At 38.5% G+C, this 25284-nt stretch overlaps 1 protein-coding gene across 1 annotated transcript in view; it reads left to right on the plus strand.

Annotated features, from left to right (window-relative positions):
- Window positions 1-25284, plus strand: part of LOC122797014 (synaptonemal complex protein 2-like) — a 1143152-nt gene that overhangs the window by 860273 nt on the left and 257595 nt on the right. Inside the window, exon 19 of the mRNA XM_044065784.1 lies at window positions 17245-17381. Within this exon, the coding sequence (XP_043921719.1) occupies window positions 17245-17381 (137 nt within the window). The remainder of the gene's footprint in view (window positions 1-17244; window positions 17382-25284) is intronic.

Below are 25284 nucleotides of genomic sequence, written 5' to 3' on the forward strand. Positions count from 1 at the left end.
CTAGAAATAAGTTGTGGAACTAGTGGGTTGTATTTTAACACAAATACCTCACCAGACTTATTATTATCGATTCATTTGTGAAACACTGATAAATAACTTCTTAATATTGGGGTGTATACTTTTTCCCTTTTTCTCATAACTTCTTTTTTAACACATAATAGTAGCTTAAGGGGATAACCCCTCTCTAAAAACATACCAATTAATTTAAAAATTTCTTCCTTAAACACTATATTGTCACTAACCAATCTTGATGTTCTTACCATCTGCCCCTTAATAATGCCTTTTCTTTGATGGTACGGATGACAACTGTCAAAATGTAATCGTGAATTTGAATAAGTGTCCTTCCTATAAATGTTACTACACAACCCTTGTGGTGTTTTCTTCACAGTAATAGCCAAAAAATTAATCTCATCTTTGTGCCATGAGTAAGTAAACTTAAAAAAATTAGTCGTCCCATTAAGGTATTTTATTTTATTTTTATTTTACATTTGTTAACCGGGGGTGTCTGACTGAGCCGAAAAGGCCTTTTTTCAGCAGAGGCCCGAGGAGAAAAGCTCCACATAGAAAAATTACAGATACATTTAGACATGATCAGTATACACACAAATTACAAAAAACATGTTTTTACAGTGGTATGCAGCACATCAACTGTTACAGTGGAGAAAACAAACAAAAAAATATTTAACAATAAAGGTAGTGAATAGATTTGTGATGTACAGCTGAAATTTGGAACATAGGTAGAATACATACATAGTACACAGGTACAGTACATACATTGTAGATTAGCCAGTGTTTGTGAGAATAGTTTTCAATTTTAATCAAGTATTCTAGGTTTAGTATGTGTACCTTATCCACTTTCACTAGCCTGGGGAGCAATCATGGCATTGCCAACTTTGCTTGAGATGTTGTCTGATGATGTGTTTTGAATGCTAGTAGGGACAGAGTTCCATTTTTTAGCCACTGAACTACTATATAGTGCATCTCCAAAGCTATTGTAGCTGTTGATGACTTCTAGTAGTAGCTTGCTTGATGATCTAAGTGGCCTTTTGGCTGAGTGATGTACTAGGTTTTTGAGGGCAGGACACTTATTGGGGAGGTAATAGATAGAATGACAGAGGCAGAGCTGATTGTAGGTTAGGAGGTTGGGCAGTTCAAGCCAGTGGAGTTGTCTCAAAGCAGTACAGTGATGAGTTCTATATGAGCAATTTGCAGCAAAATGGGCAATTCTGTTATAGCAGGCTTCCATTTTGCTTAGTTCAGTTTTGTTGAGATTAGTCAGAATGGGACATGCATAAAGTAGGGTGGATCGAAGTTGGGAACGAGCAATGGCTGATCTTGTGTTGTTGGTAAGAAATGGTTTGATAAGGTAGAGTGATCCCAGTTTGGCATGTACTTTTTTAATAGTTAAGTTGAGATGACTATCAAATTTTAGGTGGGAGTCTATGGTTATTCCCAATAGCTTAGCCTGTGCCATTGGTGCGATTGGAGTAACATTTGTGGACTAGATAATGAATTGACTGTTATCAGTGTTTTTGTTAGAACTGGTTATAATCATAAGCTGAGTTTTCTTTGGATTGAGGATAAGTTGGGCTTTGGTTAGGTAGTTTTCAACATCAGAGAATGCTAGTTGAGTTGTTTGCAGGAGGGTAGGAATGTTTTGTGCAGCACAGATTTAAGATAGTGTCATCTGCATACTGAATGATAGATGCATGCTGTGTGGAGGTATGAAGGTCATTTGTGAAGATTGTGAATACTAGTGGTCCTAAGGTAGAACCCTGTGGGAGTCCTATAGTTATGGGCAGCTGAGGAGAGAGAGAGAATTTTCCCATTTCACAGCTTGGTACCTGTCAGTTAAGTAGCTTTGGAACCAGGTAAGAGTGGAATTTGATAGGTGATACTGGTTTAGTTTGTTTAGCAGGATTTGGTGCGAGACTGTGTCAAATGCTTTGGACATATCCAAAAAAAGAGTTGACACCTGCAGGCCTTCATTTTTGAGACGGTTTACTGTGTCTGTGAAGCAGAGGAGGGCTGTAGTGGTACTATGGGCAGGTCTGAAACCATGCTGAGTAGGTGACAGGATGTTGCTGTCTAGGAGATATTTTAGCATCTGGGTATGGATGCATTTTTCTAGGATTTTGGCCAGGGGGGAGAGTAAAGCAATGGGTCTGTAGTTAAGTTCAGTGGAGGTCCCACCTTTATGTATCGGTGTAACATAAGATATTTTCCAGAGTTTGGGCATATAGTTTTCAACAATTGATCTGTTTATGAGAGTGGAGATTGGGATATAGCAATAGCATCTGCTGTGAGTTTCAAGAAATAGCTGGGGAGTAGGTCGGCTGCTGTTGAGGTTTTTACTTTGGAGAGCATGCTTTTGATTGAAGTGGTGGAAACTGTTTTGAGGGTAAAGCTTGTATTGGTATTGTTTGTGCTGGGGGGGGCTATTGAGGAAGGAACTGTCCTGTGATACTAAGGATAGGATTGAGTTCACAAAGTGGAAGTTGAATTGTGTTTCGATGGGAACTTTAGTGTCAGGGGTGGTTGGTTTGGGGGTAGCCTTTTGGGTGAGTTTTAGTAGCTGGTTTACATTTTTCCAAAATTTTAGGGGGTTGTGTTGGTATTTAGTTTGTAATGTCGTGTAGTAGGATTTTTTGTCCAGCCTAAAGCATTTTTTTGCACGGTTGCACAGTTCTTGGTACTTAGGCTTTGTGTTTTTGTTTTTTTGATAGTAAAGCCAGGCAGCATCTCTGGACTTGAGGGTTTGTTTGGTTTGTTTACAGAGCCAGGAGTTTGTAGAGGTTCTAACCTTGATTTTGCACAATGGAGTGATAGTGTCTAGGTGTTGTAGAAATGTTTTGTCGAAATATGCTACAGCCTGGTCAAGTGGGAGGGTTTTTAAGGGGGTACAATTACAGAGTAAAGTACTGATGACCTCAGGAGAGAATTTTTTGTGTTTCTATTGGATATATAGTTAGTGGTTTTGCATATGCTTGTTCTACTACATATAAAGTATATTATGTTGTGGTCACTTAAGGTGTCTGGGCGACAGCCTGCATGGGGGTACAATGTGGGGTTGTTAGTTAAGGACCCAGTCAAGGATGGATTCCTTTTTAGATTTTTTTATCACATCTAGTTGGAATTTGGACTAGCTGCTGGTAGCCATGTAGATTTATTAGATTACTTGGTGGTTCTGATATGCAGGTGAACCAGTCTAGGTTGAAATTCCCCAGAATGAGGGTTTCTTGTGACTATCTGGAAGAACACCAGGATAAGAAGTCTTCAAGGCTAGCAGGTGTATTACCAGGTGGAATATAGATCACAGTTGTGGTGATGACCTTTTTAGGGTGAAGTTGTAAGATAAGTATGTCCCAATTATTGGGGGAGGGATAGGACTTTGGTAATTGATGTACAGTTAACTTGGACTTGTACAGTAAGGCAGTTCCACCCCCTTTACGAAGTGGTATGTCTTGTCTAATGATATTGTAGCTGGTACTTCTGAGTTAGCTATATTTTTATTTAGCCAGGTTTCTGTTAAAACAACTATGTTTGAGGAGTAGTGTGCTATTGTGGCCTGGAGTTCAGGTATTTTATTTTTGATACTTCTAATATTAATATTTAGTATTAAAAGATGGTTGGTTTTGCTGCTGTTGTTGATTTGCCCTGGGATGAAGATAGTGGGGGTGTTATGTTCTGACGTTTGTGTTGGACAGGATGGATTTGGGCCTGGGTTGGGGTGGATATCCCCACTTATGGTGAGCCTGGTGTTAAAATGGTGATACAGATGTTGGAGTTTGGTGAGGAGTGTGAGAAAGTATTGTGTGTTTTTGGAGTAGGAATGAGAGCATATGTGTTTAGTTTTGAATTGGTCCGTTATGTAATTCTTGAACAATTGTGGACAGATATTATTATAATGTGTGCTATCTGTATATGAGAGTGCATAATGTAGTGTTGTGCTACTAAGTTTAGGGATATTGCTAGAGTGATAACTTGTGGTGTTATAAAGAGTTATGAGAAGACAGATTAGACTTAGTTGTCTGATAGTCATGGTTATAAAGTTTAAGATGGTACTAGGTGGGGGTCTTAATAGGAATTATAGGGTTGCACTATATGTGGATGGGTAAGTAGTGTGGATGATATAAAAAATGCCTAATGGGAATAAGAGTGATTGGGAGGATTTTTCGTGGAGCAAGTCGGTGTGGTATAATGTGATCTGACTTGAGGAGCTGTGATAGGTGGAGGTGATGTAAGGGTGAGCTGTGGGTGTGGCTGTGATTACTATAAATGTAGAGGAAGTGGGGGCGGGAAAGAATAGGAGGCAGGGCAGGGGAGTGGAGAGAGCCCGAGCGTTAGCAGGGCAGCCCACCAAGACAAAAGTAAAAAGTAAGTATTACTTTACAAATCTGAACACTTTAAACAAATTCTTGAGGTCTAATGTCTTACCAACAAGCAGAATGCAATTGCTGAAGAGCACTTGTGTCCTGGTGGGAGACTAGAAATTTAAAGATGGCTCCATGCTCAGCAGGATTCTAATATAGACTTGTGTGACTGGTTTGATCTTGCTTACAGTAACAGCAGCTCTCTTTCACAAGTGGAAGACCTATTCCAAGTCCATTTGCTAAAGAAATAGTATGATCCTACCAGCAATCTACCATATTCCAAAACTCACTGTTACAGCATAAAAAGCATTTTGCTACTTCCTTCCTACGGATGTTGTACATCCTTAAGCCTTTGTGAACTATATTGTAACCCTAAAATGAATCCTCTTCACCAGAGATCAAAACTATACTGAGTAATAACCAGAATTACTTTCCTACACTAGCCCTTCTTAAATTTGAAACAGTCAGAAGAGCATTCTGTAGAGTAGGTCCTGCCATATGGAATCCTCTCCCTAAAACTGTCAAAAACAGTCAAACGTTGTATCTGTTCAAAACTGCCATGATGAAACACCTGCATGAAGAGGCCAGTTACAGTTACTTTCACAATGCCATTTAAGTTCAGTGTGTCCCTTATGTTTGCGTCAGAACCCTGATTTTATTTTTCAAAGTTATATTTCTGTTGTAAAAATCTGCATTTACTAATGTCTGTTGTTTTTTTCATGTTGTGTATAGTACGTGTGTATATTAATGATTTGCACATTTATTTTACCACCTAGGTGGTGTGAGGGTCAATAGTCTAGTATATTTTATCTTGATAACTAATTGAAATAAATAAAATTAAATTCTCTGCCCCACAGAGTAGGTGGATAGTCTGAGATACTTCAACCTTGGCCTTACTATATCCCCCACCCATATTTAATAGTTTGCTATTTTGAGGGTTGCTGATACACTCCTTGGAACTACAAGCAGCACCCATTAACAATTAGTAGTCTAAATTTGTTTCCACTGCTGTTTTCACCACCCAGAAAAATATGGTACTGCTTGGAAATCTTCCTCAAAACTGATGTGTACTGTTTCAGTGACTCTCCTTCAAGCAGGTAGTACATTTGCAATTAAGGTACTTGGATCAGTAGACCATTGAGAAGAGGTGGTTGTAACGGTAAGGTTATGCTTCATCTATCCACTTAGCTTTTTATTATCAAAACTTAGATCCACGTTAAATGTTATGCTCATTACTGAATATGCTGGACAGCAGGACTCTTAACATGACTATGTATTTTGTAGTCCTGCCACATTTACAGGTTAAGATGCAGAAAATTTTCAGTTATTAATGTAAGTTGGATAGTATTATAGTTTCTGCAATCTTTCATTGTACAGTTTTGCATGGATTGAAGGCACAAGTGGACATATTTTTTCTTTAATTGAATTGCCTGCAGGAAGTAATAGATGCCTGCAGTTTTTATACTAATTGTATTATGTATGTGACCAAAATAGTTCATTTCAGAAGTTTATGGCAGAAGAATAGTTCTTCAGCATATACAACTGCTTCAGGTGTTATCCTTCCTACATGTATAGGATCTCTGACTAGTTATATTGGGAAATACAGTTATCTGAAGAAACATTTGTATTGTATTGTATTATATGTTGGCATTTGTATAAAAGATTACCTTTTGAAATTAGTGCAGTGATGCACAGTGTATTCCTTTTGAATCATCATGGACTATAATTTGTATAAGTAATTCTAACTACCACAATCTTCTGTCTGTGGTAACATGGTCTCAACTGAACAGAGAACATGAGGAACAAGACAGTACATTTATCAGCTCAATGATGCCTTTTTCAGCACTTATGCAGGGTGCAAGACCAGTCTAGACTAATCACAGATGATATGTTAGAAACTCGTTAGAAACCATGACCGAGGAAAAGGCACAGAAAGTGGGCAAACCCAAATGTAGTAGTTTATTACAGTTAACTCATGATATGCTGCTGTGTCAAGTACTTCACCCACAGTTGTACTTTATGGTGCAACCCTGAAATGTTTGTCAGTATACTTAAGAATGACGCACAGTGGCAGTTATTTAGAGCATCAGGCCTTGCCAGTGCATTTATATAGCTCTCAGAATGCTAAGTAATAACATAGCTTGACAGACCATTGCTGCTGTAACATTAAGTTTTGGATTAATTCCATTTGGGGAGGTGGGGAGCTGCCTTCTCCCAACCCCTCTCCACTGTCAGTTGTAATATAAAAAATTATTTGTGGGTGTGTTATTGCCACCCTTTTATAAAATGAACAGAATGAGCTGTATATACATTCCCTGTTTAAAAAAATGCCAGTGGAGTAGTTTCTTTTACCATGAACAGCTCTGTCAGCAATACAGTACAGTACAAGAATCGGTGATTATGGAGCAGATTTGATTTTGCGTAATGACATTAGTTGGCATTTTGGACCCCATTTTTATGTAAGAACCAGTGTTCAATAATTGACTATGTAGTCTACATATATTTATTTAGTTATTGACATTTGAGTACCAGGAAAGTCCAACTGGGTAGGAGCCCATTTTCAGCTAAGGCCCCAGGGAGACTGTTAGAGTGTGCCCAACAATATACTAAGGTTGAAAATAACTTTGCTACAAATATGCAACATAAATAAGGAATAAGATAAAGCTTGCTCAAATGTAGAAAGAAAGTTTAGTAATATGTGATTAGCATCCGTACTAAATGATTGTGGCTTAAATACACACATCAAGAAAGTTTAAAATAAATGACTGTGGCTTAAAAAAATAAGGAACTTGCTTATGAGTGTATTATACACACATCAAGAAAACTTACTTCTTACAGACATGACAAGAGTGTAATCTGCTTTCACTGGACAACAGGACATGTTTTTCTAAGAAAGTTTAATCCACAAGGCGTTTTCTTGAAGACAGTTTACTTATCAGCATTTACAGAATCCACAAGGCATTTTCTTGAAGACAGTTTACTTATCAGCATTTACAGAATCCACAAGGCATTTTCTTGAAGACAGTTTACTTATCAGCATTTACAGAATCCACAAGGCATTTTCTTGAAGACAGTTTACTTATCATCATTTGGACAAGAACAGATGTGTTAGCATTTGCGTCATCAAGGCAGTATCTTTCCAAAACCAAGAGGGTGTGTGTTTAACTAAAATATGTATAAAAAGTCTGTATTAAATCTAGTTATGTTAGAGGTATGGTAGGGACACAAGTCCTGAGGTAAATGTTATATCTCTCATATCATCTGTACTATATGAGAAGTAAAGTTGGAACAGTACTTTAAACTGCAACGTTTGTCCAGTTTGGTTTATTATAAAAAGTTATTAGTTACTGCTCTCTAAAGTTGATGCTGCAAAGTATATTCTCTCATCAGTGTATATTCTGCAAGTTTCTGTATGCGACAGACTGTGAATGCAAATATAACTAGACTTTGAATTTTAGCAGAATCCAGCCAGCAAATCCCACAGCAAGAGCAAGCAGTAAGAAGCAGTAATACCAGAATCAAGCACAGGTAATGAGCAAAAGGCACCAACATGCTTCTTTTGTAAAAAAATAGGACATGTTAAGCAAAATTGTGATCATTACAAAGCTTGGCGCAAAAAGAAAAAAGAACAGGGGGTATTTCCAAAAAAAGAGCAAACAAATTTACAAGAAAAGTCAGAAAAGCAGGATTATGTACAAAAACCTTACAATATTGGCAAAAACAGTTATAAGAGCCATCAATATACAGGAAAAGGGAAAGTATGCCCGGTAGATTTTCAAACAGTTTCACCTATAAATCCAAACATTTGATAGAACAGGCAGAAGGAATAGCTAGGCAACAGTTAAAAAGAGATTGAAAAACCTAAATATGTAGATCATTCAGACACAGAGGAAGATGACAAACAAAAACATGAGGTGTGTCATATTGCATTTGATAATAAAGGAGAGGATGAGTGGATTTCCTTACAATAGCGATGTGCCCCCTACTCTGGTATCTTTCCTGACTACCTTTAAAAGGGTCGAGATGGACGACCACTGATTGATATTTGGGTAGAGGGGTCATTGTGGAAAAATGTCTTAATAGACACAGGAGCAGCAGTATCTGTCACAAACAGACAGTTACCAGCAAATCCTATAAAAAGGTTTGCATTTCAGCATTTAATGGCACAGGATGCTATGCAGTGAGTAGCCAAAGTGTGGACATAAAGTTTTGCCAAGAAGGACAGACATGGAAGGGTGCATTTTTAATGCATCCATCTTGCACAAATACCATTATTGGTATGGACATTCTAGGACCTTTAGGTATAGTAATTGATTTACCTAATGAAATTTTGTGGATAGGAGACAAACAACAAAGAGAGGAAAAGCAAAATACAGGTTGCTATGCAATCTCTCTACCTGACAAACCTGAAAAACCTACAGGCTATGTAAATACAGACAGTGAGGATGTATGGAAGCATTTACAACAGCAATTCCCAAATCTATGGTCCAAGGGTCCCAGTGATTGTGGAAAACTAGAAAGCCCAGTAGGAGTAGGAAGTGATCAGGACTATATACCACCTTTTCAAAAACAATATCCTATTCCTAGGGAGGCAGAAGAACATACAGAAAAATGTATTGTAGAATGGGAAAAGGAAGGGATTATACAAAAAGGCAACAGTCCTACAAATTCACCAATCTGGCCAGTTAAGAAAAAAGATGGTAGTTATCGTCTTATTGATTTACGGAAGGTTAATCAGTATACCACTCCTAGAGCACATTTGATTCCAGGAGTCCCAGAGTTGGCCGCACATATTAAGCCACAAAGTAAATGGTTTACAGTAATAGATTTAGCAAATGTTTTTTTTGCAGTTCCACTCAGGAAAAAAGATTGGCCAAGATTTGCCTTTACATTTAAAAACCAGCAATATGTTATGACAAGGTTACCACAAGGGTTTCAAAACAGTCCAGTTATTTTTCATCAGACAGTAGGATCCATTCTACAACATTTGGAAAAGGATGATTCAGTAATACATTACATTGATGATATTTTAATTCAGTCAGAAACAGTAGAGGAGCATGTACAGCTTCTTAAGATAGTTTTTTATACTCTACAACAAGCAGGGTTTAAGGTTAAAAGTGAAAAAATTCAGTTTATGACACAAAAAGTTAAGTTTCTAGGTACTATTATAAAGCCAACAGGAAGATCTCCTTGCCCTGTACGTGTACAAGGCATTTTACAAATGGAAAAGCCACTGACTATAGCAGACTTACATAAATTCATGGGAATCATGAATTACAATAGGGAATTTATAGAGGATTATGCAGCCGTGGCTGCTTCCCTATACAAAATGTTACAGGAACAAAAGAACTCCACCTTTTAGAGTGGGCATCTCATGAAGAGGAGGCATTTTCACAGATAAAAATAAAACTAGCACAAGCTACAGAACTAATAGCACCCACACCAAGGTTACCATTTGTGTTACAAGCAGCAGCAGGAAAAAAAACACTGTCTGTGGTACTATTACAGGAATGGCCACATGGTAGTGACAACAGAATGGAAAAAACATTACGCCCAGTCACTTTCTTTAGCAGGAAGATGACCCCAGTGGAATTGGGCTACCATCCATGTATACAGCAGTTATTAGCCATTTACTGGGGTATTAAACAAACTGAATATTTGACCATATTTTCCAGCATTATAGTACAAACACCACATCAAGCTGTAAAAGCTCTGGTAGACAGTTTTGAAATGAACAAAATTACAGATGGTATTAGTCAGGCAGTCTTTGCAAAATGGATGGCACTTTTTGGAATGAAAACTGTTACTATACAGACAAGGGACAAATACTATTTATCAAACTACATGGGATATGAAGGAAAACAGCATAACTGTTTGGAAAAGATAATGTCACCAGAGGTGCAATTTTAGCATCTGATTTTGATCACTTTAAGCCATCACTGGGTTACTGTTCTCTAAAGTTGATGCTGCAAAGTATATTCTCTCATCAGTGTATATTCTGCAAGATGTTCTTCATTCCACATTGCTGCAGTCCTAACTATTGGGTAGTCCGCTGTCCAGTCGGCCCGAATACCAAAGTATATGGCTGACGTCGGTCAGGGCGCATTAGACTGACGTCAGTACGTCAGGGTACTAATGCGCATGACCGACGTCATATCCTCAGTCTTTTTTGCCGCATGGTCCGATGCAGAAGCAGTTTTGCGAGTGCAGGTTGGCGTTCTGAAATTTTCTGAAGTCGGAGTTTCAGACCGAATCAAAGTTGGCTAAGTACCCCGTTGGGGAACATTTTGGTTTTTTCTTGCCTCAGTATTTAACCGGATGTCAGAAAAAGTGAATAACTGTATTTCTTGTGGGAAACAGATACCTCATAGGGATTACCATACCTTGTGTATACCTTGTTTAGGGCCTGAGCACGACGTTGTTGGATGCCGCTCTTGTGCTAGATTTAACAAACGCACTATTAAGAGAAGGTTAGACTGTGCCAGGTTAGTGTTTGGGAAGCGTTGTAATTATAAAATGCCTCGGATGCTCCGGCGCTTCGTCAAAAAGCGCAAGGACAAAACAAGCCTAGGGTTGATGAACCGCAGTCCCGGACGTCGGTTCTTTAGAAAACTCAGTGGAGCCGGAGGTTTTGCCTGGAGTTTCTTTGGAGTCTCAGGCAGAGACTTTACTGTTGCAGGATGTGCCTTCTCAGGAGGTAGGCCAGGCTGAGGGGGCTTCTCAGGTAACTGTTCTTCCCTCTCTTCCCAAGGTAGTTAGAGCCTCTCCTTCTGTTTCCAAAACTTCTTTGAGAGGTAGGCCAAGTTTAGCTTCAGTGGGGGCTTCTCCTAGCACTTCAGGTTCTGTGCCTAAGAAACATATGCTTAAAATGGCAGAAGATTTGATTACTATGATTAGAGGTTCTATGCCCCCTCCTGATAAGAGGCCTAGGGTGGAACCTGAGTTTGAGAGTTTTGAACAGTGTTCAGAGGCTTCTGAGTCTTCTGCGGAAGACTTGCAGGAGTATCCTCCTTATTCTGATTCTGATGTGGATGATTCCACTCCTACAGCTTCTCCTCCTGAGGATTTCTCATTTTCAGAGACTCTGCATTCCATGAGGGAGCACTTTAAATGGGAAGGCCAAGATTACTCTGATTCCAGGAAAAGGCTTAGGGAATTCTTGTTTTTACCCCAGCATAGGCCCTTAGCTATACCTCCTGTGTTGAATGTGGTGGAAGATGTTTTTGCAGAGGCTTCCCTGAACCCTGATTCTTTGCCTCCTGCTCCTGTTAAACCTGATAGGTACTATAGGGTGCCTGAAGCTCATAAGTATCTTTTTAAGAGTCCTAGGGCAGACCCGGAAACTGTTTCTCAGGGACCTAAGGGTGTTAAGGCCTCTGTTGTTAAAAACCCTGTTCCCACTGATAAAGAGGCAAGGGCTTTGGATAGATGGGGAAAGAAAGTGTATACTTCTTCCACTTTAGCCATGAGGGCGTTGAATTGTCAGTTTCACATGCTAAAATATCAAAATTATCTCCTTTCACAATTGAAATCTAAGGTGGATGCTCCTTTACAGTCTGATGTGTTGTTTGGTTCGCCTGTGGAAGCAGTTTTAAAGAAAATGGAGGACAAAGCTAAGTCTATGCAAACTGTTAAAGATTTTTTGCAGGTGCAGCCACCGAAGTTTAGTAGAAATTGGCCTACTAAGGGATGGACATATCCTGCTTATGATTCCCAGTCTAGGGGTAGGTCTAGACGTGGTAGGGGCAGAGCTCAAGGTTCTTTTAGGCCTAGAACAGGGAGTTCACCTGCTCAGACTTCTGGTGAGGGCAGGGGTCAGTCCTTTCGTAAACAGACCCAATGACCTGCCTTTTCAGCTGCCAGTAGATTCTCGTCTGGCAGCTCCTTTGGGAGGAAGACTGTCTCTTTTCAAAGAAAATTGGGATTTAATTACTCAAGACAGATGGGTGTTGGATATCATTCACCACGGTTACAGGTTTTATTTCCATACATTACCCCCTTTCAAAGGCATGCCAGACGTTCCTCCTCCACAAAGGAAAGAGGCTCACAAGCAAGTTACTCTGTTACTCCAAATAGGGGCCATTCAGCCAGTCCCTGTATCAGAAAGGGGCCTAGGATTTTATTCTCGCCTGTTCCTAGTACCAAAGAAGGGGAACACGTGGAGACCAATTTTGGATTTATCTATCCTCAACACTTATCTGGACATTCCCAAGTTCAAGATGTTGACGTTACAACAGCTTTTACCTCTGCTGGGCAAAGATCACTGGATGGTAACTTTAGATCTCAAGGAAGCTTACCTTCATGTGCCTATAAGACTAAGTTGCAGGAAGTATCTGCGTTTTCGAGCTGGAAATTCTCATTATCAGTTCTCTGCATTGCCCTTTGGCTTATCTACTGCACCCAGAGTATTCACAAAGGTTCTGGCTCCAGTGATAGCTTACTTCAGGCTAAAAGGAATTCAAATCTATCCTTACTTGGACGACTGCCTGATTCTGGCTCAAGAAAAGGAAGACCTTCTACAGCATCTGGAATATGTTATAGCAGTGCTAAGATGCCTAGGGTATTCTGTGAATGAAATAAAGTCCAGTCTAGTACCCTCTCAAGACATGTGCTTTCTGGGTGTGAGACTGAATACAGCAGCCCAGATGGCCTTTTAACCCCGGACAAACAAAAGAGTCTATCCCTTTACTTCCATCAACTATCTCATCAGTCCGTGCTGACTGCAAGGACAGTCCTTCAAGCATTAGGGTTCATGGCATCTTGTATTCTGGTGCTTCCCAATGCCAAACTGCATATGAGGAAGCTGCAATGGTATCTCAAAATGTATGGACACAGCACTGCCAGGATTTGGACACTGTCATTCAAATAATACCTTGCCTTCAAAAGGAATTTTTGTGGTGGGCTCAGGAATGTCACCTAAACAAGGGACTCTCTGTGACCCGCCAGAGGTAAGTCAGATTTTAACGACAGATGCCTCGGACATTGCTTGGGGAGCTCATCTAAATGGAAAGTGGATACAAGACAAGTGGCCTGCCAGACTACAGCATCTACATATCAACATGAAGGAGATGTTAGCAGTCCAGTTTGCATTAATGGCTTTCAAGGAGTTACTTCTTCCAGGGCAGGTGTTGATTCTAACAGACAACACAACTGTCATGTGGTACATCAACAAACAGGGGGGAACACATTCTTATCCTCTATGCAGGCAAGCAATGATTTTATGGGAGACTGCTCAGCTTGCAACTAACTCTTCAGGCGAGGTTTCTGCCGGGCACAGAACTCCTTAGCAGATGTGTTAAGCAGACAAATCATGGATCCCCACAGTGGAAACTGGATCTTCATGTATTTCAGAAATTGACAGTGTCATGGGGAACTCCAGACATAGATCTGTTCGCTTCCAACTAAACCACCAGCTGCCAAAGTTTGCACAAAGGTTTCATCACACAGCTTGGAAAGTGGATGCTCTGTCTTTCAGTTGGAAAAATCTTCATGTGTATGCCTTTCCACCTCTGCCTCTTCTTCCAAAGGTGCCTTAAAGGTCGAAAGAAAGCCAAGGATGATTTTAATAGCTCCAGATTGGCCTCGGCAACACTGGTACCCACTACTAAGGAGTCTGGTAAGGAAGCCTCCATGGCCTTTACCTTGATTCCACATCTGTTATCTCAGAAGGACGGTCATCTGCTCAATGTCAAGCTTCACTCTCTTCATCTAACAGCCTGGCATATTCTGTGTTGAAACACAGCAGGTCTCAACTTCCTCAACAAGTTTTAAATGTGATTATGGAAGCTAGAAGACCTAGTACAAGGAAAGTGTAATCAGAAAAATGGAAGAGATTTTTATTTTGGAGTAAGCAAGAATTTGGAGATTTCTGAGCCTAATTTGAGTGTGGCTCTCAATATCTTACTGAGTTATTGGAAAAGGTTGTCCTTTCTTCCATTTTATCTGCAGCAATTTCAGCTCACTATGATTGGACCCACCATTGTTATCCTTTGTTCAAGCAGTTTTAGAGGGCAAAGAATATAAGGGCACATGTGCTTATGAGCATGTTTCATTTTTCGAAAAACAATCTGAAACCTTTAGAGTATTGCAATCTCAAATACTGAAATGGAATGTCTGGGATTTGAAGAGGGCTATTATCCTTATGATACCTTGATTTTCATATGATGTTTCTAATTGTTGGGTATGTAGTTTACCAAAAATAACACAGGGGTAATGCCTCTAATACCTATTCCACTAAATTCTCTTAGTAGTTGGAGGGTATTAATAAATGAAACTGGAGATCAAATTATAAATGTACAATTAAAGCAAGAGTACAGTTATCTGCTATAGTACAGGGGATCACATGTTTTCAACAAAATGGAACTGTTCCAGTGGGCAATAGCAATTGTATTCAAACAATTGAAATGGTAAATTTTCACAACCACATACCAGTACGTGGAGTATTTTCTCATGGTTTTCATATTTTAATACCAATTAAGGGTCAATTAATATTAAGTGATTCAGCAGTATTTCATTTTTCACAAAATGATAAAAATGAGTGTAAAAGCAATATTACATGTTGGAGAAGTAAAACAGATAAAAACTTTACAGTTGTACATGATAAAACTCCTACTATGGGGCAAGTAAATGGCAGTCTGGTAAGTAGCAGTGTTGCTCTATCAGATGGGTTATATTACATCTGTGGTAAATATGCTTATAAATGGTTACCAAAGGGATGGGATGGCACCTGTTATATAGGATTAGTGGTACCAGCAATGCATCATATAAAAGAGTTACCAAAAGGAAACATTAGAAATGCAAAAAAGAAAAGGGATATATTACCTGTGATTGAAAGTCCAGAAAATCCAGTAGACACCTTAGATACATCACATATATATCATCAAAATCTTGATTATATTAAATTAAAAGATATGGATTTAGGAGATGATGTAATATCTGGAGCAGGTATTTTCGCTTGGTACGGGGCTGCAAAAGCCATCTGGGAGCTGAGAAAACTATCTAAACTAGTTGAGGTATTGGCAAATGCCACTTTTAATGCAGTCCTTGACATTACTGTCGAAATGACAGCAATACGAACTATGGTTTTACAAAATCGAATGGCATTAGATTACATATTAGCATCCCAAGGTTGTACATGTGCTTTAATAGGAGAACAATGTTGTACATTTATTCCAGACAAAACAGAATCTGTAAAAGCACATTTAGAAGTAATTGCACAAGTGTCTCAACATACTAGAAAAAACTGGAATGATGACTGGAGTGAATGGTTTAGTAATCTGTTTACAAGATGGACAGGAAAAATCACTGTATTTTTAATTTCTTTCATTGTTATTGTAATGCTTGGTTGTATATTATTTACATGTATTAAAGTCTGCTTAGCAAAAACTAGTCAAGTTACAGTTATTAATTGTCATAATGAAAAAGTATTATCAAATAATGCTGAATTTATTTCTCTAGTTTAAAATAAAAAAAAAAAAAGAAGGAATTGTTAGTGTGTGCCCAACAATATACTAAGGTTGAAAATAACTTTGCTACAAATATGCAACATAAATAAGGAATAAGATAAAGCTTGCTCAAATGTAGAAAGAAAGTTTAGTAATATGTGATTAGCATCCGTACTAAATGATTGTGGCTTAAAAAATACACACATCAAGAAAGTTTAAAATAAATGACTGTGGCTTAAAAAAATAAGGAACTTGCTTATGAGTGTATTATACACACATCAAGAAAACTTACTTCTTACAGACATGACAAGAGTGTAATCTGCTTTCACTGGACAACAGGACATGTTTTTCTAAGAAAGTTTAATCCACAAGGCGTTTTCTTGAAGACAGTTTACTTATCAGCATTTACAGAATCCACAAGGCATTTTCTTGAAGACAGTTTACTTATCAGCATTTACAGAATCCACAAGGCATTTTCTTGAAGACAGTTTACTTATCAGCATTTACAGAATCCACAAGGCATTTTCTTGAAGACAGTTTACTTATCATCATTTGGACAAGGACAGATGTGTTAGCATTTGCGTCATCAAGGCAGCATCTTTCCAAAACCAGGAGGGTGTGTGTTTAACTAAAATATGTATAAAAAGTCTGTATTAAATCTAGTTATGTTAGAGGTATGGTAGGGACACGAGTCCTGAGGTAAATGTTATATCTCTCATATCATCTGTACTATATGAGAAGTAAAGTTGGAACAGTACTTTAAGCTGCAACGTTTGTCCAGTTTGGTTTATTATAAAAAGTTATTGGTTACTGCTCTCTAAAGTTGATGCTGCAAAGTATATTCTCTCATCAGTGTATATTCTGCAAGTTTCTGTATGCGACAGACTGTGAATGCAAATATAACTAGACTTTGAATTTTAGCAGAATCCAGCCAGCAAATCCCACAGCAAGAGCAAGCAGTAAGAAGCAGTAAGCAGAGCCAAATATTTTTTCAGAGACACGCTCTGAAGTATTACAAAACATTTTAAGAACAATAATTTTACAATCTTCAAAAATAATACAAAAAAATGTGCATTTTAAATAATTATACCAAATTAGATATGATATAAAAACATTGGTTAAGAAATGATGCAAATTATTTGATTTAATATTTAGAGAAATTTTAGCCAGTTTATAATGAAATTAAAGTTAAGTTAGTATAATACAAACAAGAATTGCAATATGAAGTGAGAGAAAAGCAGGCTTATGGTATATTTAGGGAGAAATATTTCATGAAGACTCTGTTATAAACTCTGGTGGGTAACCTTCTTGTGGATGACTATGTAGTGAATGCAAACCTTCTGACTTTGCTAGAATAGTCGTTCTAAATTTAGTCTTCCTTAAAAAGGTAAGAAATTATATTGTCATTTGTCTTGCATGTCTTGCAGATACGCCTGATAAAGTTGCAGAAGAAACGGCGTTTTATGACGATCTGCATTCTTTTGATGATGATGCCGAGCTGAGTGATGCCAGTATCATCACTGCATTCAGCAATTTCAGTGAGCAGCTCAAGAAAACTTTCTTGGTAAATACGTGCTTCTGTGAATGCCAAAAGCAGGCAATATTGTTCTGTTCTGCAATGAATATCTTCACTAGGGAGCCAAAGTCCCTGCAAAATATATCAACTTAATATCCATATGCTATGTGTCTATGATTATTGCTACTGAAAGCAGAATGCTTTAAAAAGTAAGCAGATTAATATTATATACTCTGTTTTGGGGGGAGCCAATTACTGCATTAGGAGAAATATATTTAGGCTGTTATGTGTTGTTTGCTAACAACATAGACACATTCATATGTATGTATCCCAGTAAGCACCATCCATTCAGGCCCATAGTAAATAGTCTTATCTCATTATACATAAACAGGTCAATAACGTTTCACCTTGTTAACTTTGGGAATCAAGAAGGCAAGAAGACTAACTGTTTAAAAGTACAAAATGAAAGCAGCCAAAGGGAAAAAAATCCACTCAGCAATTGAAAAAAATGTTTATTAAGCGCTTTTTGTCCTGCAGTGTGCTAGAACTTCAGATAAAAACAAAAATGTTTTTATCTGAAGACATTCTAGCACATTGCAGGATGAAAAGCGCTTAATAGTTTTTCAACTGCTGAGTGGATTTTTTCCCTTTGGACCCTTTGGCTGCTTTCATTTTGTACATTTAAAACTTTGGGAATCAGCTGACTGTGCACCCTAAAACATGGCATGAGACATAATGTGGTTAACATGGGCACTTCTTACCAGTGAAACGCTGTTCTCCTTCCTAGAAGTTTTATAAGGGTGGTTTTACATTAATGTGGCACTGCTTAGTAGGCTTTACAGTGTTCCCTTTGGTTGGAAAGCTAGCATTAAAAAAGCTGCTGTATTTGATAATTGGTCATTGTCTATTATACAAACCGAGCATCTGATAGTAGCTTTTGTCTACTCCATTTTTCCCTCAGCCTGGGAATCATTTTTTGTTGATTTCCATTAAAGATAAAATAGTCAGATACAAACTACAGCAACCAACGCAGAAACTTTATGCTGTTACCTTACAATGATTTTTTTTTTCAAAAAAACAAATTCAGACTATTTCCAAGTATTTTCTTTACTGTGGCATACAGTCTTATTTGCATGTGTTGGTAATGTCATTTTTGCTGACTTGGTGTTTACATTTCTGTCTGTATTAATAGAGTTTTTCTTTGACATTGGGCTCTGCTGTGACCAATTTTAAGTGTTTTTTGTCTGTGGAGGGAGCTTTCATGATATTTTGTACAAGTTTGAATGGATAAAGTTGAGCTTTATTCAGTCTGACTTTGCAGTGCCACAGTTGCCTAATTCATTTTTTTCTGCCATGGAATGCATGTATGATTGATTTTCCCACTACATTTACTTTACATATTTCCATTAATTTTCACATTAACATTAGTGAAAATAAATTGTAACGTGCATTTGCAGGTCATCTACCCAGTAATGCTGAATTTTTGACTATTTTGCTGTTGATATGTCTTTCCAGAATGGTTCTATATTTTCTGTGACATTTTTAAGGAATGCTGCTGGGCATATACATTCATAATTCTCACTGTTGCAGTAGCAGTTAGACTGTATGGGCTGTTTCCTGACTTGTAAACTACTGTCCGGATTCAAAAAGTCTGAGCCACACACTTGGGCGCGCGCACACATGCCCCTTCTGTGCTTATTAGATAATCCCAGGGAGGGAAATCAGCAGTCATTAAAGCTTTCTTCAGTGCTTTCTTGACAACTTAAGAAGTATCTCTTGAACTTTACAAGAGCAGCAATTGGCTAAAACCTTTGCTTCTTACAGAAGTCCCCACTAAGAAACCCTTCCACTCAGAAATTATTGCCTTTTAAGAACATAGTGTGTATTGTATTTTTTGACAAAAAGTGGTATTTTTTTTTCTCAATGTAAGTTTCCTGTCAAGGAAAGCTGTTTTAAGCTAAGGCATTGGGGTATAATTTTTGTAAAATAATTAGGCACAGTTTGTATAAAATCTGATGTTTGTGGACAGAAAAACTTTAGAGAGAAACAGTAATTTTTATCAGTGTAATGCTTATGCTCATTTTATGACAACCTACCTACCATTTTGATTTTTCACAGTGTGTGCAAGTGTTTGAATAGTACACATGATGAAATTCTATTCTTACTCTTGTAAGGTAAGAGACTGAGGAAAATGTGACTAAGTGTGCTGCTTGTGAACACTGTGGCAACTTGCCTTCCAAATTAATTTTCTCTGGCTACTGTTGCAGCTTTTGGCACCTCTTGGAATACAACATGGATACTCATTCCAGTCTGGCTGGGTCTTTTTCTGCAGACCTTGGAAAGAATAGTCAATAACCAAGGAGTTCTTGTCACTGTCATGCACTCTCAACACCCCTCCAAATAATAGGTGAACCTGCAGTGGCCATTGGTTGTTCGTCAGCCCACTTGCTTACCTTGACAGCTTCCTGTGTAGTTTCAGCCAGTATGAACTAGGGGTCAGCAATGACCTCTTCAGCTGTTCCTCTGTTTGACAAGGACATAGCAGAACCATTTTCTCTAGGTCTGGGAGGCGCTCAGTGAGAATTTTTTCAGGATAGCCAGGCAAGAGACGATTAGACTGGACAGACATCCTTCCTTTAAGCCTGTCCTGTTCTGCTTGAATGCCTATTAAGAAGAAACAAAAATGTTAAAAGTTGCTCAGATGAAGTTATTACTGTAAAAAAAAAAAACATTTTGTTACCTTGGCTAGATGGGTGTTGCAGGCAATAAATCATTGTATGCATAAGGTTTTACAGACTTGAATTCCCTGTAAAGTTGTTATTCATAAAACAGAGTCTGATTCCAATTTCGACAGAGGATATGGCTGCTTTTACAGACTCTCAAACTCCAGCTCTCTGATTGTGAGGAAAATGTTAATTCTCCTGTGGAGGAATTTTCTTTTAATCAGACCATTGCCATGGTAAATGAAGTATTTTATGGGAGCAAACAGATGTCACCCCCAAACTGAGGAGGTATTATATGTTACAAATGGATATACCTCATTCCTCTCCCACCCCTCCTATACTGCCGTCCGTGGAGGATATATTGAATGCTGCCTGTACTTTTCCTGATGTGCAGCCGTCAGTCCCTAATAAGCAGATGAACTGTGTAAGCTAGCTCAGGCTACAGAATTTCTTTTCCATAGCCTTTACTTACCTTAGGTCTGATCCAACAGCCATTTCAACTGTATTCCATGCTGGCAATAGGCTGGTCCTCAATAAAAACCCTTCACCTGGTGATAAAGAATTTAACATGTCGTGCTGTATGGGTCTACTTTATGCACTCGAAAGCTGAAAACCCCGAATCTGAATAGCGTGACACGTAAAGAGCGAACCGCGAATACGTCGAACGAATGAAACCGCAAAAGTGGAAATATCGAATTCGCATAGTTGGGCCCGTCTGTGGTATAGCTCTGTAAGGTAAGTGTGCGATAGTTGTGTACCTTAGGGTTAGGGAGGGGTTAAGGTAAGTGCATAGGTAGGTAGTGTATGTACCCTTATATGTAGGTAATGTATGTAAGGTTTAGTGTAGGGTTTTGTTAAGTATATGTGTGTGGAATAGTTAGTTTGGATATAGCTCCGTAGGGGGTGTGCAGTAGTTACGGACCTTACGGTTAGGGAGGGGTTAAGGATAGTGCATAGATAGTTGTGTATGTGGGGTTTAGTGTAGGATTAGCAGTAGGGATTTGGTGCTTTGATTTAGGGTTAGAAGTAGGGTTTTGGTTAGTGTATGTATGTGTTTTTTTTTATTGTGTTAGGGTAGGTAGTGTGTTGCGGGTGGTGGGTTGGCCGACTATGATGGTTCGAGGTTTTAAATTTCGTGCTTTAGTACGTTTGACATATTCGCGGTTTGCTGTTTGTGTTGCGCTATTCAGATTCGGGTTTTTCGTGTTTCGAGCTCATAAAGTAGACCCGTGCTGTATAGCTAAGAGAATTTTTTTTCCAATTTAGCTTTCAGAATTCTAAAATTACCAGGCATACATTTGGAAATTTATGCTCTGTCATATAGACAGTCTTAAGGAATTGGCTTCCACTCTTTCTACAGCAGAAAGTTTGGTTTTTTTTTTGTTTTTTTTAATCAAACTGTTTCTACCCTTTCTCAAACATGCTTTGAAGAGTGTGTATGGTTGTGCAGGTACTTTGTCTAGGACTACTGCTACAGTACTAAGAAGATGGATGCTTAAACAAAAGTTTACTGAGCAGGTAAAGTCTGAAATCCCAAATTCAGGTTTAAGTAAGTATGTGGACACTGGCCTAAGTTTTGACCAAAAGGTTTCCTTTTTTTAAGAAAGACATTCTATATTGCACAGCTTATAAACAAATGATTGTATCTAAATCCTGGAATGTTATTGTCATCCATTACTCCTCTCTCATTATAGGCCAGTCATTGAGTATAATGCCCCCTTTGGCATGTATCTGTCCAGAAACATGCAACAACTGGAATGCCCTTTGAGATACCTTCAAAGTATATGAGGCCTACACACCATGTCTAACATGGACTACTCAAAGCCCTATCACTATACCCTACAGACTGCTAAGAGGTGTCTGACATACAACTCCAACACCAATACTGATGGATCTACTGCATATCAGCAGACCCCCCCCCCCATCCACATAAATAATAGATTGGAAACAGAAAATGTTCCCCGGGACTACCCCCCTGTACTACTAATCAGTGGCAGCTCCTAAGTGCTTTATCCCATGCTTGGGTCCCTCAAATTATCTATAGTATGATCCCAGTTATTATTCTTAGAGATATTGATCATGGGATGAGTAAGGCCAGTCTCTAACCAAATGAGATAGGTTAATTCAAGCACAATAAGGGAAAACTGGCTAGGTTTGAAATGGCCTTCACAGGCAACTAGCCTAGTACTTGCCTATGAACCTATAAAATTCAAATTTCACTCATTTAGTGATTGCAATCCTCAATGACTTGCCAAAAAACACATTTTATGAGGAGCAGACCAAAATATGAGACAAAAGTCTGGACTGTCAATCTGGGCAGTTTTAAGGTATGTCTGGAGTCTAGATTTTGTCAGTTCTGTACAAAACTCTGGTATGTAGACATTTTGTCTAAATTTCCTATCTCACTTTGGATCTAGGAAACGTCCGAATCCATAATAACCGAACACACTTTAACAAAAGCGCTTTTATCGAAAAAACGCTTTTGTTAAAGCGTGTTACAAAAAAAAAAAAAACATCACATTAACATTTTTGCAGGGGGGCTGTGCCCCCCCACTCCCCACTTTAATATTCTCCCTCCGAGACCGCACTACAGTGAGGAGAAGGGAAATTTCCCTTACCCACACCATAGTACAGCCTCGGCAACAGGTATACTTACGCGAAAGTGCTTCTTCGGTGAAAAGCACTTTCGCGTAATTATGCCCGGCCATTTGGGTTTCGGCCGGTTGCTCATTCGAGCAAACGTCCAGAACCACTCACTTTATGGCCTAAATATAAGTTTTCCTGTGACTGATCCAAAAATCATTCATGTTTTGCAGCCAGTCCCTGGGTTAAGAATGAGATCCATTTTTAAGTCTGTCCTTAAGTCAAATTTGAATGCAAACTTTAAAAATAAAATGCTGCAACCAAATTTGGACGCAAGTCGGAAGACGTACATATAGTTCTTATTAAATGTCACTTAGTCAAATGTTTGCCTTGGTCTAGTATTTATTTTACTTTCCTTTGCATATAAAACACTTAAGAAACACTTCAAAATAAAAAAAAAATCTGAACAATACTGTAGTAATTATTCTTTTAAGTATAGTAATACTAGTAACTATGCTCATATTGTACAGTACTGCAAAAACATTAAACAGTTAAAACAGTTTAGATGAAAAAAAAAAACAAAAAGGATTATGATTAAAGGTTAACACTCATTTGTGAATTAGCATTATGATAACTTTATTAATTTAGATGATGCAAAAATTATGGACTTTTTGTTGGAAAGAATGAGTTTAGTGGTGCAGTGTTAGGGTTCGATTCTGCTGCTGTAGAAAGTGGGTTTGCTACTAGAGTCAATTTGTTGAAGTAGGCATCAAGAGAGGTTTGTACAGGGCTTTTCTTTTTCTCATCATAAATGGCCTTATAGCAGCTGAGGCCCTCAGTAATTGTAAACTTGGATGAACTGCTCTGTATTAGATTCTTGCTCCTCTAACTTTGCCATGCCCGCTTCAAGGAGACAAAAGGCTTTAGCTATCTCTTTTGTCAAAAACTCTTTCAGTTCCAGAGTTTCTAGGTCCCTGTTTTCTTCAAATGCTATTGTGTGCTGCTCCAGTTCCATAAGGTCTTCATTGGTCAATTCTTTGGCACTGGAGTTGAGTAACTCTGTGACATCAGCGTCACTGATGTCTAACTGCAGTTGACTACCAGTATCAACTACAGCTTGCCTGTTTTCAGCAATGCTATCGTCTGTAAATGCCTGCAAAGCAGGTACAAATTGTGGGCATAATTTGTTCCATACTCCTTTCATATTTGACTGTTTTTACTTCATCCCTAGAATCAGCAATATTTTTGATGTCATCATAGATGTTACAATTTTTCCAGAACTCCCTTAAGGTCATTGCATTATCTTTAGTAGCTCTGCCTGGTCCATCATAATTAATAGGCCTTAAAGGAGGTGATTACTCCCTGATCCATTGGCTTGAAGTATTGATGTGGTGTTGGAGGGTCAAAATAAGACCTTTACATTGGAGTGTACGTCATCTAAACTGTTTGGGTATCCCAGGTGCATTGTCAAGCTGAAGGAGAATTTTGAAATGAATGCTTTTGGCCAAGCAATACATTTAGACAGCAGGAACAAAACAGATCAAGAACCAATCTTAAAGGATGGCAATTGTAACCCAAGCCTTTGCATTTGCCTTCAAAATAATAGGAAGAGATGCCTTAATGACATGCTGTAGTGCCCTCAGATTTAAGGAGTGATACACAAGCAAGGGCTTCAACTTAAATCACCAGAAGCATTACCCCAAGCAATAACTTTAGCCTCTCTCTTGATGCCTTATGCCCTGGTGCACTTTTTTCCTGTTTTGAAATGTAGGTCTGTTCAGATATTGTTTTCCAAAATAAGCCAGTCTCATCTACATTAAATATTTGGTCTGGCAAATAACCTCACATTTTATGAAAATCCCTTGCAGCACTTACATCGGCACTTGCCGTTTCATCTTGAGTTTTAATGTTATGCAAGTTAGCCCTCATTTTAAACCGATGGAACCAGCCCCTGCTCACAAAACATTCTTCGGCACACCCACCTGCATGAGCAGCTTTTAAATCACTGAAAAGGCTTCAAGCCTTTTCTTGCACTAATGAAAGGCTAATAGGGATATGATTCTGATTTTGGTCTTCTATACAGGCATTACCCACAAATGTTTTCCACTCATTCTTGAAATTTGAGACCTCTGCCACACCTCATACTGTCAGTTACACTTAGTGAACTGCAATGTCTGATCATTCTACTGTACAGTACAGTAAACTGCTTGAATACTGTACTACTGTATTTCAACTTTCAAGGTAGTGATCTATACCAATCCGATCTCCAGCACAGCAATCTTAACCAATCAGATTTCTTCATCTTCTCTCTCAAGGAGGAAGTAGCTGCTGTGAAAGACGTGACCAACTTCACTGATGGGGAAAAAAACAGTATTTCTTTGCAAACCAAGATTTCTTCATTTTTATGGTAAGGTTTTGCAATGTCTGACATTTTCATTTAATACAAAGTGATTTCCGGAATTGTGGCTGTCCATTCATAACAATGGGTTGTCTACATGTCAGATGTCTGTAACCCTAGGACTGTCTGGATTGAAATGGGAACATGTAAGAATGAATCTTGGTAGATGGCATTACACCAAATAATTAGTTCAAGACAATGTAATTGGTATTTCAGGATATGCCAGATCTTACCCGAGTCTGGGGCC

This window comes from Protopterus annectens, chromosome 3.part0 (assembly GCF_019279795.1).
Source record: "Protopterus annectens isolate FY-2018-M chromosome 3.part0, PAN1.0, whole genome shotgun sequence".
Taxonomy (NCBI): Eukaryota; Metazoa; Chordata; order Ceratodontiformes; family Protopteridae; genus Protopterus; species Protopterus annectens.